At 44.5% G+C, this 16,052-nt stretch overlaps 2 protein-coding genes across 2 annotated transcripts; one reads left to right on the top strand and one right to left on the bottom strand.

Moving 5' to 3' along the window:
- The first annotated feature begins 716 nt into the window (after positions 1-716).
- LOC128733775 (probable cytochrome P450 4ac1) lies at positions 717-2,596 on the top strand. The gene is made up of 4 exons (XM_053827559.1): positions 717-1,285; positions 1,345-1,699; positions 1,756-2,207; positions 2,273-2,596. The coding sequence occupies exons 1-4, from the start codon at positions 733-735 to the stop codon at positions 2,440-2,442; spliced, it is 1,530 nt and encodes a 509-aa protein (XP_053683534.1). The 5' UTR covers positions 717-732; the 3' UTR covers positions 2,443-2,596.
- LOC128733774 (mediator of RNA polymerase II transcription subunit 23) lies at positions 2,510-15,577 on the bottom strand. The gene is made up of 9 exons (XM_053827558.1): positions 15,425-15,577; positions 14,884-15,201; positions 13,372-14,824; positions 13,131-13,305; positions 12,579-13,076; positions 3,919-4,546; positions 3,708-3,861; positions 3,177-3,621; positions 2,510-3,117 (listed from the first exon to the last, which is right to left on the bottom strand). The coding sequence occupies exons 1-9, from the start codon at positions 15,467-15,469 to the stop codon at positions 2,607-2,609; spliced, it is 4,227 nt and encodes a 1,408-aa protein (XP_053683533.1). The 5' UTR covers positions 15,470-15,577; the 3' UTR covers positions 2,510-2,606.
- Positions 15,578-16,052: the final 475 nt, after the last annotated feature.

Genomic DNA, 16,052 nt, shown 5'->3' with positions numbered 1-16,052 from the left:
ATCCGTGAACTTTGAAATCACTGAAAAGCGACTATTAAAGCATATTATTGAAATTACGCAACTGACTTTATTTCTAAAATTCGTCGTACCGTTTTAAAATCCGTCCATCAAAATTTTTCATCGTCCGAACTAAAAAACACAACAATGTTTACGAAGCTAACGCGCATGTATTTGTGTAGGACGGCATGACAAATGTTATTCTACAAAATTTCTGCAGGTCAGGCAAGTTTTCCTGGCTGTAGAATAACGACAATGCCTTGCGTGAGTTATTTTCGTTTATGAATGACAAAAATTGAAACGATTAGTCGACATTGTCTTTTTCGTCGCACGAAAAACGTAGGAAATTTGGCTGGATAAAAAGCATTTAAATAGATCTCACTTTAATTGATCGCGTATGATAGACAACTAACTAAAATATTAGAGAATAATTAGTTTTGCATTGTGTGTCATACAAATGCTGATATTTTTAGTAATTTGTGTTGGATAGGACGGGAATAGGCAATTAAGACGATGTAGCAACATACCCTATGTCATGTTAAAACGTTTCCCACTCAAAAAGATCAGTACTATCAGGAGAGTCTTTGTGATTGACTCTGACTGCAGCATGTGAAGTAACATTCTCGTAATAAATAATAACAAATCATCATAATCAGAATATTGTTGTTAGCTATCTCATTTCTCAAATTAGCTACCAGTTGTAAGTGCCCATTCAACACGAAAGCATCGTTAGAAATGATTTTTCTCGGACTAGTTCTATTTCTCTTTTCACTTTTGATTTTGTACGAATTCTATTTGCGTTCCCTGCCTAGTTACAGAGCGGCAAGTCAATTTCCCGGTGCTCCAATTTACCCGATTGTACAGAACGTGTTCGCGGCACTATTCAACAGCCAAACGGAAGGATTCCGAAAAGCGCGAACATGGGCCTTGCAGAACAACGGCCAAAGCTATAGGTTCGTGATTCGAGGTGTTCTGATTATTCAGGTGATCCACTGCAAAGAAGTCGAACTGCTGCTGTCCAGTTCTAAGTTGATCCGAAAGAGTCCGCTATATAAGCTGACCGTTCCCTTCATCGGCAAGGGACTGCTGAACAGCAGTGGAAGCAAGTGGCATCACCGGAGAAGAATCCTAACGCCAACGTTCCATTTCAACATATTGCAAAGTTTTTTGCAAACGTTCCACGATGAGTGTGCAAAACTGGCTGCGCAATTGAGGCAGGCTGCTGATAACGGAGCCGCTACGGAATTGCAACCATTATCGACAAAAGTGACGTTGAACACGATTTGTGGTTAGTTCTATTATCGGAAAGTAGTTTTTATGTGAGTCAAATTATAACATTGTTTGCAGAGACAGCTATGGGGATAAAACTGGACTCAACCGATACGGCCGATGTTTACAAAAATAATATTCGAAAAGTTGGAAAGATCATTCAACACCGGGTAATGAATCCCTTGCTATTCGAAGACTCGATTTATAAAGCTTTTGGATATCAGGCTCAATTTGAGAAGATCCTAAAACCAATACATCAGTTCACCAGTAATATTATCAAACAACGAAGAGAATTGTTTCATCTTAACGTTCAAAACATTGAAGATGTTACGGAAGAAAATGTGTACACCAATATCAAGCAAAGATATGCCATGTTAGATAGTTTGTTGCTAGCGGAAGCTAAACATCAAATCGACGCCAACGGAATAAGAGAGTAATATTTTTTTTAAATCTCATACTTTGTTAATACTATCAGTTCATTACAAACAGAGAAGTCGACACGTTCACCTTCGAAGGACACGACACTACTGCCAGCGCATTTGTCTTTATATTTCTGCTGTTGGCAAACCATCCAGAGATTCAGGAGCATGTATTCGAAGAATTGATTTCTGTCATCAGTAACCGACCGGAATCAGCCGAACCACTTACAATTCAGGATTATAACAACCTCAAGTACATGGATAGAGTCATGAAGGAATCTCTTCGCCTGTATCCACCGGTTCCATTTATATCGCGTGAGATCACTGAAGATGTCTTCTGGGATGGTAAAATTATCCCTAAGGGTTCAATAGTGAACATTGAAATCTACGACCTTCATCGAAATCGCGAGCAGTTTCCTGATCCGGACCGATTCGATCCGGATCGTTTTCTGCCAGAAGAGGTGGCAAAACGAAATCCATACGCTTATATTCCGTTCAGTGCTGGTCCGAGAAACTGTATCGGTGAATTGTGCCTATTATGATTTGTTAGAACACTTTTAATAACGAACAATTTTCTTTTTTCTCAGGTCAACGATTCGCCATGCTTGAGTTGAAAGCAATTGTAAGCTCCGTTCTACGAGAGTTCCGCATTCTACCGGTAACGAAACCAGAGGACATCGTTTTCATCGCCGACATGGTGCTCCGCACCAGAGATCCCATCACAGTTAAATTCGAGCGCCGAGTTCTTCAAAATTGATATACCATCCAAAGAGGAATTCTCACATCTTCTACTATCTTCTACGAGAATGCTCAATAACCTACAACTCATCCTTATAATTAGGAATCATTATGATGTTGGGAGTTTATGGAATATCTAAAAATATCTTAATAAAGGATAATAAAATATACTTGCGGATAATTTCACTGTTTTGGCTGTGGTTGTTGTAAGCTTCCAGCCGGTTGTGCGCCACCAACCGCGGCATGCTGTCCTTGATGTCCACCAGATTGCCCCACTGCTACCGATTGAACGTGGCTAGCCACACTGCCACAGCTGCCCTGAGCACCAGTGTCGGCACTCTGCTGCTCGACTCCTATCTCATCGACATTTAGGCGGGTGATGAATCGTAATCGCATTTGCAGCACCGGGCGCAACCGGCGTATGATTGTTTCCAGTTCCGATTTCATGAGATCCCCGACAAACATATACTTGATGTGATACAGTAAATCGCAAATCGGATCCATATACTTCAGGGGAACCGACGACTGGGCTTTGTCTACCTGTTCCAACAACTCATACAGAACTAAAGTGATGTCTGAGACGGCTCGTGGTCGCTCGATACTCAATCGATTCAAGAAAGGACCCACCACGTGGCAAAGGTATATCAGTTGGTACTCGGTTTTAATTATAGGCTTAAACTTTTCTTTTATATAGCTAAAATTAAGCAACGATTATTAACTACAATGAAACCCAAATTGCTCACAAATACTCACTCAGTAATCGTGGAAATCTGTCCGATTCCACTGTGATGTAAAATACTCTGCGCAATGGCCAGTATGACCACGTAGCTTCTCTCGAGCATAGCTTCTGTAACGATTTTAAAGTTGAACAAATCGAACGGACTCTGCCGGTAGGTCCATTCCGTCAGCTGACTGGAGCTAATTACATCCCTCAATCGTTCGTAAATTACGCTCCAATAGGCCTCCGGTAGGGCGGCCATCAACAAGCCGATCGTATTGATCCAGTTATGTACGCTCTGGTACGGTATAACCGGATATCCCTTTACCACGACGTCGATGAGATTATTGGCTACGGCCTGCGGTCCTGCCGGCAGACCCAGCAATTCCACGCAGCTCACGTATAGTGCGTGAGCCGGTGGATTGGGAAACTCGTTGAAACGCCAGTCTGTGCCTGGAAAGACGTTGCTTCCATCGATAGCTGGAAAAGAACATACCTCGCTAAGGAAAAGTTTTGAGCTGATCAATGAATAAACAACGAAAAATGTTTTTTTTGTTCAAGGATACTGTCTTGCATTCGGCGCACCAAATGAATGTAATAAGTTAGCTCTGGTACCCATGTGATTTGATCTTCCTTTGTAATCATGTAGGAGTGATATTGCTCGGTCAGGGCCCAATTTTCAGGACGCACCTCCTTTAGTGAACCAATCACTGTACCAACCTATAAAGGGAGAAATATTTAGCAAGGTTCCATAACCAAACGTTTCATGATATTTACTAATCGTTTTTTCAGCATCGACCGGTCCCTTAATCTCCGCTCATAGTAATGTAACGTATTGTAAAGATACGTTATTGGCCTGTCGTGAAACTTGTACAGTGCCCCCAAGTGGTCCAATATAACCTCCAGGGTTTTGCTCATAGTAGCCGGGACCTCCAAATACCGATGAATGGTAATATCCAAAACTGGCAGAAAACGCAGACAAACATTGCCGAAATAAACCGGCAGCGATGGGTTCGAAACAGACTCATCCGGTGCAAACTTTTCCGGGAACTTCTGGTGGAACGCCAGATGCCGCTCGTGCCAGTTGTTCTGCTTCCAATGTTCTGGCGAATTGATACTGACGAACTCCTGCAGGCGACTTCGGAACTCGGACGTTTTCAGCAGCAGTAGCTGTATTATGCAGAAGCTTACCTGGGCTTCCTTCTCGTCCAGGGTTCGCAGGATCAGACACAACACCAGCCGATCGATTGTGATGATGTTATACTTCCAAATCATGTCGTTGATCGTATCAACACACTTATTCACGAGTACGCTTTGGCCGGCGTTGGCAACTTCAAACACGAGATAATCGCACAATTTGCGCAGATGGGCCGAAAGAGCGCGGGCTCCGATGCGTTCTAGGATTCTGGAAATGGACGAAGAAAAATGTCAAATTAATAAGGTTACGAGATTCTTTCAACTCCGGCTTGCGTGCAAGTGTGCTTGCGGATTCGTCCAATCCTTTTTAATATTCGTGTAAAATTCATTCAATATTTAAATTTGGATAAACGGTAAGGATGGCTCGGAGAGTAAAGACAGTCATTTCGACTGCCATGCCAACCGCAACTCAGCAGATTGCCTTTGGATTTCGGGTTCGTATTCAAACACCCAAAACTTATCATCTGTTATTAAATTGTGGCAAACACGAGGATCACTTTCCCATAAGTGCTTAATTAAGGAAACTTAAGTTTCGGGTTTCAACTCAATGCCATTTATTGGTCGTCTTTTAATTTTTAAATGAAATAACTTAATAGATATACCGTGCTTTTCTTGACGGAACGGCTTTGAAGAGGTCGTGCATCCCACAGAAATAGTTGTCGACATCCTAATTTATCACATTTATGCCGGCTGAAAATTCTTCAGGTGTATGCAGGTCACAGCGTTCAATCTCCAACAGCTGTAATTCATAATCGTTCAAATTCAACACTTTGATAAAGGTCCAATGAACATTCGGTTCATCCATCGATACTCGAAGAATCTTCGTCAAAGACATGTTTCCAATTTCGATTTTGAATACACTCTTCAAAAGATCTTCTGCACGTGACCGCCCAAGAAAAACTGAGATGTCACCGTTGACAAAACTCAGAGTGTGGTTTGCTTAATCACAAGGGCAAAGGTCTTTTTTTTAACGAGTAGGGAAATCTGCTATCAGACACCTGAGAAGATAACTCAGGCAGTGGGGTTTGGTATCCCGACCCCCCTACTGGGGCGTGAGGATCCAGACCCACTAAAACCCTACTCAAGTCTCCAGCCTCAATCCCCCCTGGCATCACCTTATCGGGATTACTTCAGGGAGGGGCTATTGTGCTTAACGCACACTCTTAGATAACTACTGGACTATGGTAGTTAGGCTGTTTATTCGCCGTTGATCGACTTTCCAGCGGTTTTGTAGCTCAAGTACGATCTAGGTAGCAGCCGCATTGACCGCTCCCCAGACGTCCGAGCTAGAACCCATCCTTTGGACTACACTAAGTTATCCGGAGTAGTGTCCTGTCCGCTCACTGCCATCATGTTGCTTCTCACGCCCGCGAAACGAGGGCATATGAAAAAAGCTTGTTCTGCAGTTTTCTCAACGTCCACGCATTCGGGACACGCGGGGGACTCCGCATGCCCAAACTTGTGCAGATACTGTCTAAAACAACCATGCCCTGACAGAATTTGTGTCAGGTGGAAGTTGACATCGCCGTGGCGCCTGTTGACGGCCTTTTGTGGAATTAGACCATGCCCGCTGCCATGTGGTCATCGAGGCCGATTTTGTGGTACTCCGTATGCCTCTAGTTCCACGTTGGTTGAAGCACTCTACGTCCTCGCTGATGATGATACCAATAGGCATCATACCCGCTAAGACGCAGATTGCGTCATGTGAAACTGTGCGATATGCACTCGCTACTCTTAAGCACATGAGACGATAGGTGCTTTCCAGCTTGGCTAGATAGCTTTTGGTACCTAACGCCGATGACCACACCGGCCCGCCATACCTGAGTATGGACTGCACCACGTTGGCTAATAGCCTTCGCTTACTGCCATATACCGCAGAGCTATTAGACATCATACGAGACAATGCCGAAAAAGCTGTGGAAGCCTTCGTGCAGGCATAGTCGACGTGGCTCCCGAACTTGTGCTTGTCATCGACCATGACTCCCAGGAGTTTTAAGGACCGCGTTGACGAAATAGTGCAGTCCCCGGCGCTGATATTTGCTTGCTGCACCGACTTGCGGTTGTTCACCACGATAACCTCCGTTTTATGATGCGCTAGCTCCAGTTTCCTGGATCGCATCCAATTTTCAACAATGCTTATAGAGTGGGCAGCCGTCAACTCTACCTCTCTGATAGATTCACCGTAGACTTCCAAGGTGATGTCATCCGCAAAGCCGACAATCACCACCCCTACCGGCAACTTTAGCTTCAACACCTCGTCATACATGACGTTCCACAACACCGGGCCCAGCATGGAACCTTGCGGAACCCCTGTGGTAATTGAAACGCACTTCTGACCCTCCTGTGTTGTAGCATAGCACACGATTCTGGAAATAATTTTCCAGAATTCTGTACAGCGACACCGGCACTTGGACGTTCCGAAGCGAGTTGGCTATGGAGTCCCAACTAGCGCTATTAAACGCATTTCTCACGTCGAGCGTGACAAATGCTCAATAGCGAATACCTGTCCTCTTGCGCTGGATCGCCACCTCGGCTGTCTTAGTGACAGACAAGATGGCATCCACCGTAGATTTATCTTTTCGGAAGCCGAATTGGTTCTTTGACAGACCATTTGTACCCTCAGTGTACTGTACGAGTCTGTTAAGGATAACTCTTTCCAGTACCTTGTCGGCAGTATCGAGCAGACAGATCGGTCTATATGACGAGGGGACACCCGGAGGTTTTCCCGGCTTCGGCAATAGGACCAGGTTCTGTCACTTCCATCTGTCCGGGAAGTGGCCAGCTGCCAAGCATCTACTCATTACTGCCCCGAATAATTCGGGAACCTCCAGAATAGCCGCTTTAATGGCCATATTCGGGATTCCGTCTGGTCCCGGTGCCTTGCTCACTCTTAGGGATTTAGCGACCTCAATGAGTTCCTCGTTCGTAACCGTTACTTCCTCCCCGACCTCTAAACCGCCGTCGCCCACGTTACTTTGGATGTTCGGCACGGAGGCCGACCATCCCACGCTATGGTCTGAGATACTGGAACGTCGGCCGTGGGACGACTCAGCGGCCTGGGGCCAGGGCCTTGGCTCGTGGCGCGGAAAGAGGCCCTCGATGATCCGCTCCAGCATCTCTCTGCGCTCTGCGGGCGCCATCACACCCTTGGTCTTTGCCGTTACGACCCTGTAGGCATCACCCCACGGGTTCGCATTGGCACTGGCACATAACCTTTCAAAGCAGGCTCGCTTGCTAGCTATTATCCCACTCTTAAGCGCTGCGCGTGCAGCAACTAGTGCTACTCGACATTCTGCTCTGCCCTTATGCTTTGCATAATTCTCCTTGCACGAAAGCAGGCTCCGCGGAGTTCCGCAATTTCTTCTGTCCAGCAGTAAACCCGTGACCTACCATACCTAGGTCGGCTTTTCCTAGGCATGGTGGCATCACACGCTCGCGACAGCACCTCAACCAAATGATCAGCGTTCGGATCGGGCATATCACGATCACCGCACTCTCTGCGGATCGCTTCCACAAATACTTCGGGATCGAAGTATGATGTCTTCCATCCACGGGTGGTTGGAGTGTTGTCTCTACCCGCCGCCTGCCGCCTCGTTATCTGACCAGCACCATAGCGGACCGCCTGATGGTCACTGTGAGTGTAGCCATTGTCTACCCTCCAGTCTCCTATCAGACCAGGACTGCCGAATGTCACGTCGATGATAGACTCTGCACCATTCCTACTGCAGGTACTAGTGGTGCCGACGTTGGCCAGGTCTACGTTGAGCTTTGCCAGAGCCTCAAGCAGAATCCGACCCCTATGGTTCGTGCGACGACTTCCCTACTCAACCGCCCAAGCGTTAAAGTCGCCCGCCACAACCACCGGCCTTAGACCAGTCAGCACAACTGATACTCGGTCTACCATCCGCGTAAACTGCTCGATCGACCAACTCGGCGGAGCATAACAGCTGCAGTAGAACACTCCACCCACTTTGGCAACCGCAAATCCCTCGTCTGCAGTTGACACAACCTCTTGAACCTGGAACCTGCTTGTCGTCCATATAGCTGCCATCTCGGACCTATCCAAGACCCAGTTACCGTTCCCGGCAGGGATGCAGTATGGGTCCGAGATGATGGCAGTATCCGTCAACGACTCAGTAACTGCTTGGTATAACAGCTGCTGGTCCGCGTTGCAGTGGTTCAAGTTTAGTTGCATTACCTGCACTACGCCCGTGTTTTAGTCGCCGGCGCGCCTGCCGGGCACTTTGGGCCTCCTGTTGTGTGATTAGCGTCCCGTTGGCCTGTACATATCAGGCACTTGGGCGGCGCAGATCAGTCCCTCGCTATATGGCCCGCACCGCCACATCTTCTACACAGGTGGCTTCTGTCAGGCCCCTTGCAGCTCCAGGACTTGTGCCCTCGCTCAAAGCACCGGAAGCAAGCCTCCGGCTGCTGGAACACGCTCAGTGGGCATACGGACCATCTCACCTTCAGCTTGGCCGCCTTCCTGTATTTCCGTCCATCAGTGAAAGTCTTATTGTAGCTACCTGGGCTCCCGCCGGTCCCTTGCGCAGATAAACTGCTTCCCCAAGTAGCACATGTTGTCACAATTGAGTCGCAGCGGCTGATATGCGACAAATTTAAATGTAAAACTTCGGTTACAGTAACCTAAAATATAACAGTTGTGTTACCGAAATAGCGCAACTTATGTAACTAAATATGGTTACATTAACAGTTACTCAATAACCAATATGTAACATGTATAGTTACAAAATGGTTACTATTGAAGTTACACATAAACTGTAAATTGACTTTCAATTGGTGGCAAATTAGTTATCTTGAAACTTTTATTGCATAGCGAAAACAATGCAGCAGGTTTTTTATTCCAATCTATGGCTGTCAACGTCAAGCAGTAAATTTAACTGTTGAATATAGAAGACTGTATAAATTTCGCTTGTTATTTCAACACAAATTTTAATGCAGTTTCAAATTTATGGTGAAATGCATGATTCTAGCTTTGAAAAATTCACGCGCTCTTATTTAATCTAGCTTTTCGTTACTTACCTCTTTGAAAAATTGATTTTTTGTAAAACAAATATGTACAAATATAAACATTTTAATTTTAATTTACTGATTTTTAAAATTTATTCTTAGCAATAATGAATTAGTGGAGCATTCACCTAGAAATCATTAAAAACAAATTGTTTTCGCTATCACTTAGTAAAATTCATAGCCATTTTGCCTTTGGTTTTAATTACTACACCATCTTCCTTGAAGTTTTGTATCGTTTGCGGCATATTGCATGAAATGATATTAAGCAGACATTGTTCATAGATATCGGGAAAAGGTGTTTTTAGTGATTGTTGTGAAAAGAAAGTGTTAATTTAATATCAAAGAATAGTTTCAGTTTGAATAAAACAGTTTACCAGCAGTGTTAATCATAGAAGGTTACATTTCAGTTACATTCTAGTTGCACGTAACCTTAGCCTTCGATCTGGTTACGCTATCGGTTACGGTAACCAATATTAAATCTATTGTGGTCACTTATTTCTTATGTCGTCATTTCTAAGTTACACTGTAACCTATTTTCACTGCCGGTTTCGTTTCGATGTAACTTGATCGTTTTGACGTTTGAGAATAATCAAAATTTGTTTACTTAATACCAATGTCTGTGCGGAGATGATTCCAAGTACGATCAATTAAGTAAATAAACGCATTTACAAGAGCATTTTACAACCCGTGTACCAATTGTTTATCTTTACCATTAGAAAAATTCTTGAGATTTAGTTTTTGCTTAATCCGTTCCGTTGTGTTTACAAGGAACCGTGAACAAGTTGTGGCGAAAATGTTACTAGCCGACTTTTTTTGACCACCAATAATAATAATAACTGCTCGTAACGGAAAATTGACTGTTTTGCGACCAGTTGATGACAGTTTGGAAAAAGGTTTCATTTGTGTCACTTGATAACTATTTGGTAACTCGCAACTGAGAGGTGACTGTTTTGCGACGACCAAGTTTTTGACAGTTCGAAAAAAAGGTTTCAATTTGGTCATTTGGTAACTACCTGGTAACTTTTTGAGATTTTTGTCACTAGAAAACTAAAAAGTAACTATTTTTAATTTTATGTAACCTAACTCGTTACAAGTATCCTAAATGTAACTGCTGTGCAACCTTTTTGTATTTTTTTATTTTTATGATTAGTTACAAGTGCTACTTGGGTCGGTAGTCACCACCCGTTACATTGCTCCTTGAGAGCTCGTGTCAGTTCGACCGCTTCAGTGATCTCGTCCAGGTCTTTAAGCTGGAGAGTCATCTCATGCGTTAGTGCGCCGATCTGTATGCCATCACCATGGACCTTTTCTGCCAGCACTTTGTAGGCAGAACCCTTCTCAGTGGCATCCTTTTTGAGCTCAAGGATCATGTCGTCGGTGCGGGAGCGGCGGATACTCCGCACATCCGCGCCAAAACCCTTCAGCTGCTTGTCCCCTCTCATGGCCTTCAAAACTTCTGCATAACTCAGCCTCTCAGTTTTGAGGATGAAGGCATCGCCTTTGCTCCTCTTTTTTCTGACCACTTTCGGTGGAGTTCGATCCTCCTCTTTCTTCCTGGCCTTCTTCTTTTTCACAGTTTCCCACTGATTGTCGGGCGCTGCGTCTTATTACCCTCGATGGGTTCCTCAGTTTGCTAACGACCCTCAGCGATCAAGCGCTTCTTCGGGCCCGTGGGGGTTTCTTCCCATGGGGACTGCCTTGCACGTTTAGTGGATACCTTGTTGTCACTGGACAGCTGCTCCGTAGTCGCAAGGGCCATGTTGTGGTCAGTCGTTGACAGGCAGGCATCCGTTTGTACAGACCTCGATACAAACGCCTTCTCAACCACTTTTACTCGCGCTTCGAGTTCACTGTGTTCCTTCGTCGCAGCACGCATGGTGCCCGAAGCATGAGCAGACATTGTTTCAGGTCCTTCGCTAGGGTGCTACGGCCTGCCACGAACTCGATAATGGCATCGAGCTGATGAGACGCCGCTACCACTCTTGGTAGCATGTCTCTCTTTCCTTCCACTGCTTTTATTAGCGACGGGCCATTCATCGCTGCGTCCGACGTAGATGCAGTTGGAGCGACAAGTGTGCCGCTTCTATTTCCGCTTACGCTGGCACTCCTACTCGTATCCATCGGCGGAGATCGCTGGATACCACCTCTTGCGAACGGATTATCTAATCCTAATAATCTAATCGGGAATCCTCTTGTTGATCTACGAAAATCGACGAAGAGGGTCTTCCAGTTCAATAAAACTGTGGACCGAATTGCTATCATCGGTGTCTTCCTCTGGCTGACAGCTTCCTCTGATTCCTCGGACTGACTGACAACGTCTTCAACGAAGACAACGAAGCGTTTCCTCCTGGAGGAAGTCAGGCTTGTACCAGATTAAATCTCCTCATAAATACCCTAGCTAGTGGTATCAAGAAACTTGGCGTATAGGGGTCCATAACCCGGTAGGTCTTTCTTCCGACGGCGCAACCGATGAACACCATTCTTCTTGCCTTCGGATTCAGCTTCCGCCTTCTCTCGTCCGGTACGCGAACTTACACTACCATTTCGGAACTTTGATTTTTGATCAGATTTTGGACTATACTTTTAATTAGATTTTGACCATATTTTGTATCAGATTCTAGACTTGAACCAGATGTTGGACATCCAATAGATTCTGGGCCACATTTTGAATCATATTTTTATCAAATTTTGACCAGGTTTTGGTTAATATCTAGGATCACATTTTTCAACAAATTTTGGATCAGATATGGGACTGGATGTTGAACCACTTACTAGACCAAGACCTGATATTTAGCAGACCAGATTCTGCAGCACATTTTTAATCAAATTTTAAACCAGATTCTGGACCTGGACCATATTTTGGATCCAGACTATATCGTGGAAATTTTTTTATCAAATTTTTGAAACAGATTTGAACTAGATTGCGGACAATGTTTTGGACGACATTTTTTCATCAGGTTTTGGATCAGATTCTAGACCTGGTTCCAGTGTGTCGTAGCGTGACATTGTGGCGGCCTTGGCGAAGACCCGATTTGCCATCCCCTCAGCTTTTATCAGTGTTCCTTCGAAGTTTATTTTTTAGAATTAGACTGTCATACAAGATTCGTCCAACTCCCAGTATCCTTGCGGTACGCCGGAGATGTTGTAAAATGAGTCGGAATACTCAGCTTTTAGAGACACCAAACAAAAAAAAAAGAAAACACACATACTTGAAAGCCACCGGACTGATCGTATCCATCTCGTAGATCATCTTAAACAACAGACACAGGAACAGCGGAGGCGTACCGGCCGTCCCGAAGTGTCCGATGATGTCGTTTTCATTGGACATCGATGCCCAATTGCGGTACTCCTCGTCGACCGACTTCTTCAGCAGCTGCTTATTCTCCTTCGGGATACTGTGCTGAACGAAGAAATCATTCAGCACCGGTGGAAAGCATTGGAGCGTGTGCTGCGACCAGGAGTGTGGCGTATTCTGCAAAATACTGGCCAGCAGATCCTTACACCAGGTGCTAGATTGTAGATCATTGCCGGTGCCAGTGATTTGCATCGAGCGCGCTAGCGTTAGGATGAGCGCTCGATTGAGCTCTTCGCTTTCAGCCGATACTATATTGCCGGGAGTTTTCGGTTCGTTAACGTAGCGCGACAGCTGCGCTTGAACTTCAACCGAACCAAGGCCGGTGATAAGACGAAGGGCGGTGGATTCAACACTGTAAGATAAATTGATTCAGTGGGCTAATGATAAGTAAAAAGATGAATCTTACCAGGAGTACAGCTGCATTTGATTTGTGTGGGGCACGGAAGCCAATGAATGCAGATGGGATAGCAGTTGCACCCGATAGTGCGGTTGGATGTGATGCATTCTATAGGAAAACATTTCTAATAACGTATATAAAATACCCCATGCGTGATATTTGAATACTTGAGGAAGCAATTGACCTAAAAACAAGATCAAATTAGTCAATTTAACTTGATAATTTAACGATGGGTTGATGTTCAACTCACTCAAAAAGCCTTTAATTCCAAGCGATTCGATCTCCGTGTAAACCAGCAGCCTGGAATACGTTTCCACCAAGGCCGGTGCCATGTTATTCGCATTGGGAATTGTACTTTTATTTTGCGCTTGCTTGATCATATGCGTAACGATGCTGTGGATCAGTGACATTTTGCTGTGGATAGTTAAACTATCTAGGACACACATCGAAAGCGGTACGGTCGGCAGTTGCTGGCCGGCATTACCACCGGCACTCGATCCTCCAGCGCCGGATTGATTTTTCGGATTTCCCAAAAGGGTTTCGATAAGTGCTGCCATTGGACGGGAGAAGAGTTCCTGATTGGTTGAGTAAGCATTGCAGAGTAAAGCAATCCGATAATCAGAGCCCATACATAGTGTAGCGTTATTGTTCGGCATAACTAGATGCTGAAGAAACTCGTGGTGCAACTTCAAAGCCGTTGGAATTGGTCGGTTTATATTGTAATGCTCGGACTGAGCTCGCTTGAGCAGGTGAATCCAAATGCACGTTGGTGCCATTTGATGGGTGCAGTACGGTCTGTTATAATCCGGCACCGGGAGTGGTTCCTTTTCCGGGTAAAGAATGTCGTACAGTTTTAAAATTGGCAAAAAATTTGAAATAGAATTCCTCTGAATACTTCCGGAAATGTACTGTAACAGAACCCACATCAAATGATCTCGTCCGCGACGTAAATTTCTCGCCGACAACTTGTCGTGAAGAGAATTTACGATGTTCTGAAATGTGGCAAATTGGAACAGCACGAAATAGATCAGCTGAGAGCTTAAATGCAGCCACACCCACTGTGTATGGCTTGAGATCATATTATCGCTATCCACTGCATGAACAGGCTCTTTTTCCGAGCATTCCATTGCGCAAATCACTAGCAAAACCAATTGATCTTCCAAAGCAACACACTTCTGCTTATGTTGCTTCTGAAGGTTGAGCATCGAACAAACCATATCTCGTGAATACGGTTGTTCCAACACAAATTTAAGCAGCTTTGTCTGAGGCTGGAGCAGTTCCGGTTCATACGGTAGATTACCTCTCAACGCTAGCCTGAGGGTGTTCGGATCCAGCTTCCAAGGATTGATTAGGTTATCTGCATATGACGAGTGCTCCACTATCGGAAGCATCGATGAATGCCCGATGATGGTCAACATTTGGGCTACGATCACAAACTCTTCGATAAAATTTGCAATTAGATTGGCAATCCGCCAGTGAGTGTCCTGAAAATCTGGCTTTTGAATTTCATTAATGATGAAATACGCTGGTAGTAGACAAGCATTTCGATTGAAAATATGTTCGATGACTTCCGTTAATTCGAGCATCTGAGGCAGAATACTGGAGCTGATGGCTGACGGAAATGAGAGAGCCTTTTCCTTGCAGCATTTCATAATCTCCCGAACACCTTTGTAATCCACGCCGCCAATAGTTTTACGAACAACCTGCAAACGTAAACAGTAAACGTGAACCAAAATATTTTTAATTTACAACACTCGAATACCTGAAAACACTCCATCCAAAAGCTCTGGTTCTGAAAGATCAACTTTTCCGAACTCATGATCTGCTCGCAGAGCAACCGGGCCGGGATGATATTCAACCCGACCAGTTTGTTCAGTACTTGCATGTGTTTGTGAACCTTATTCCGGTGCGGAATAACGGCAACATAGTTCAGGTACTGCCTCAGGGCGGATTCCTTCGTCTCCTGTGGCATTGCAGCGAACATCGTAGCAAACTTTTTATATCCATCTTCGGCAATTTTCTGCAGCTCAACCTCGTCCACCATGGGGCCCTCGTAGTCGAAGTCGTTATTTTTCTCCCCCTGTTCCAGGAGAAGATAGTTTAATCATCAGTTATCTTTACTGCACCGATTGGTACCGTGAGGTGGACAAAACGGCTCATGGTTCACGGTTCGTTTGTCCGCTAAGCTGACAGTTCGGTAAATTACGATTCGCAAAACAAATTTTGTGTCACCTTCGGGTAAGTTTGAAGAACCATAGTTCTTTTTGAAGAGCCGTTCGCCCATCCCTTGTGCTTAATCTTACCAAAATTTCCTCAATCAGTTTCACAATCTGTGTATCCGAGTTCATGTTTGTGCAGTGGATTGTTCAAGTTCGTAAAATCACTGTTCAAGTACGTAAAATCACTGGAATTTACATTTAATTTCAATTTTAAAACAGACGCAACATTTTTTGCGACCAATTCCACTTGTTTACAAAATAAGCGTCAATCTGTCAAATCGGAACCGCGCACGGAGCTAAAACATCGAAAAACTTTCTCGACTTTCTCCGACACCGAACCGGCCGGCAAAACTGGGTTGCCAGCAATATCGGAATAATTAAAATGGTAATTTTTCGAGAACCGAACTAATGAGGAATATTCCTTGGAATAATCATTTCTTTGTTTTGCAATATTCTATAACGATTACGACAAGTCAAAAATTTTTTTAACAAACCAATAACTGACCAAAAATCAGTAATAAATTCAGAAAATGGAAAATGTCTGCCATTGTTGTAATATATACAACTGTTATCACTGCATCTGGAGTAACAGTTGAAAATTGAGAAGGTGTGCCATTTAAAGTCTGCTGACGAAAGTTTGGTGTAAAGGAAAGTTCCAAGGAAAGTTCGTTTGTTGAACATGCCGTTTGTGAATCGTGGTTCTAATGGAATA

Source organism: Sabethes cyaneus, chromosome 2, assembly GCF_943734655.1.
Source record: "Sabethes cyaneus chromosome 2, idSabCyanKW18_F2, whole genome shotgun sequence".
NCBI lineage: Eukaryota > Metazoa > Arthropoda > Insecta > Diptera > Culicidae > Sabethes > Sabethes cyaneus.
Note: the sequence above shows the minus strand (reverse complement) of the source record. Positions and strands in the feature narration are given on the sequence as shown.

Excerpts from the sequence above, each read along its gene's own strand:
- LOC128733775 (XM_053827559.1), top strand. The coding sequence starts at position 733 with ATGATTTTTCTCGGACTAGTTCTATTTCTCTTTTCACTTTTGATTTTG. Across the intron at positions 1,286-1,344 it reads GACGTTGAACACGATTTGTG|AGACAGCTATGGGGATAAAA; the intron begins GTTAGTTCTATT and ends CATTGTTTGCAG. Across the intron at positions 2,208-2,272 it reads TGGTCCGAGAAACTGTATCG|GTCAACGATTCGCCATGCTT; the intron begins GTGAATTGTGCC and ends CTTTTTTCTCAG.
- LOC128733774 (XM_053827558.1), bottom strand. The coding sequence starts at position 15,469 with ATGAACTCGGATACACAGATTGTGAAACTGATTGAGGAAATTTTG. Across the intron at positions 4,547-12,578 it reads ATCAGTCCGGTGGCTTTCAA|AATCCTAGAACGCATCGGAG; the intron begins GTATGTGTGTTT and ends GTCCATTTCCAG. Across the intron at positions 3,622-3,707 it reads GGTGCGCCGAATGCAAGACA|CTATCGATGGAAGCAACGTC; the intron begins GTATCCTTGAAC and ends GTTCTTTTCCAG.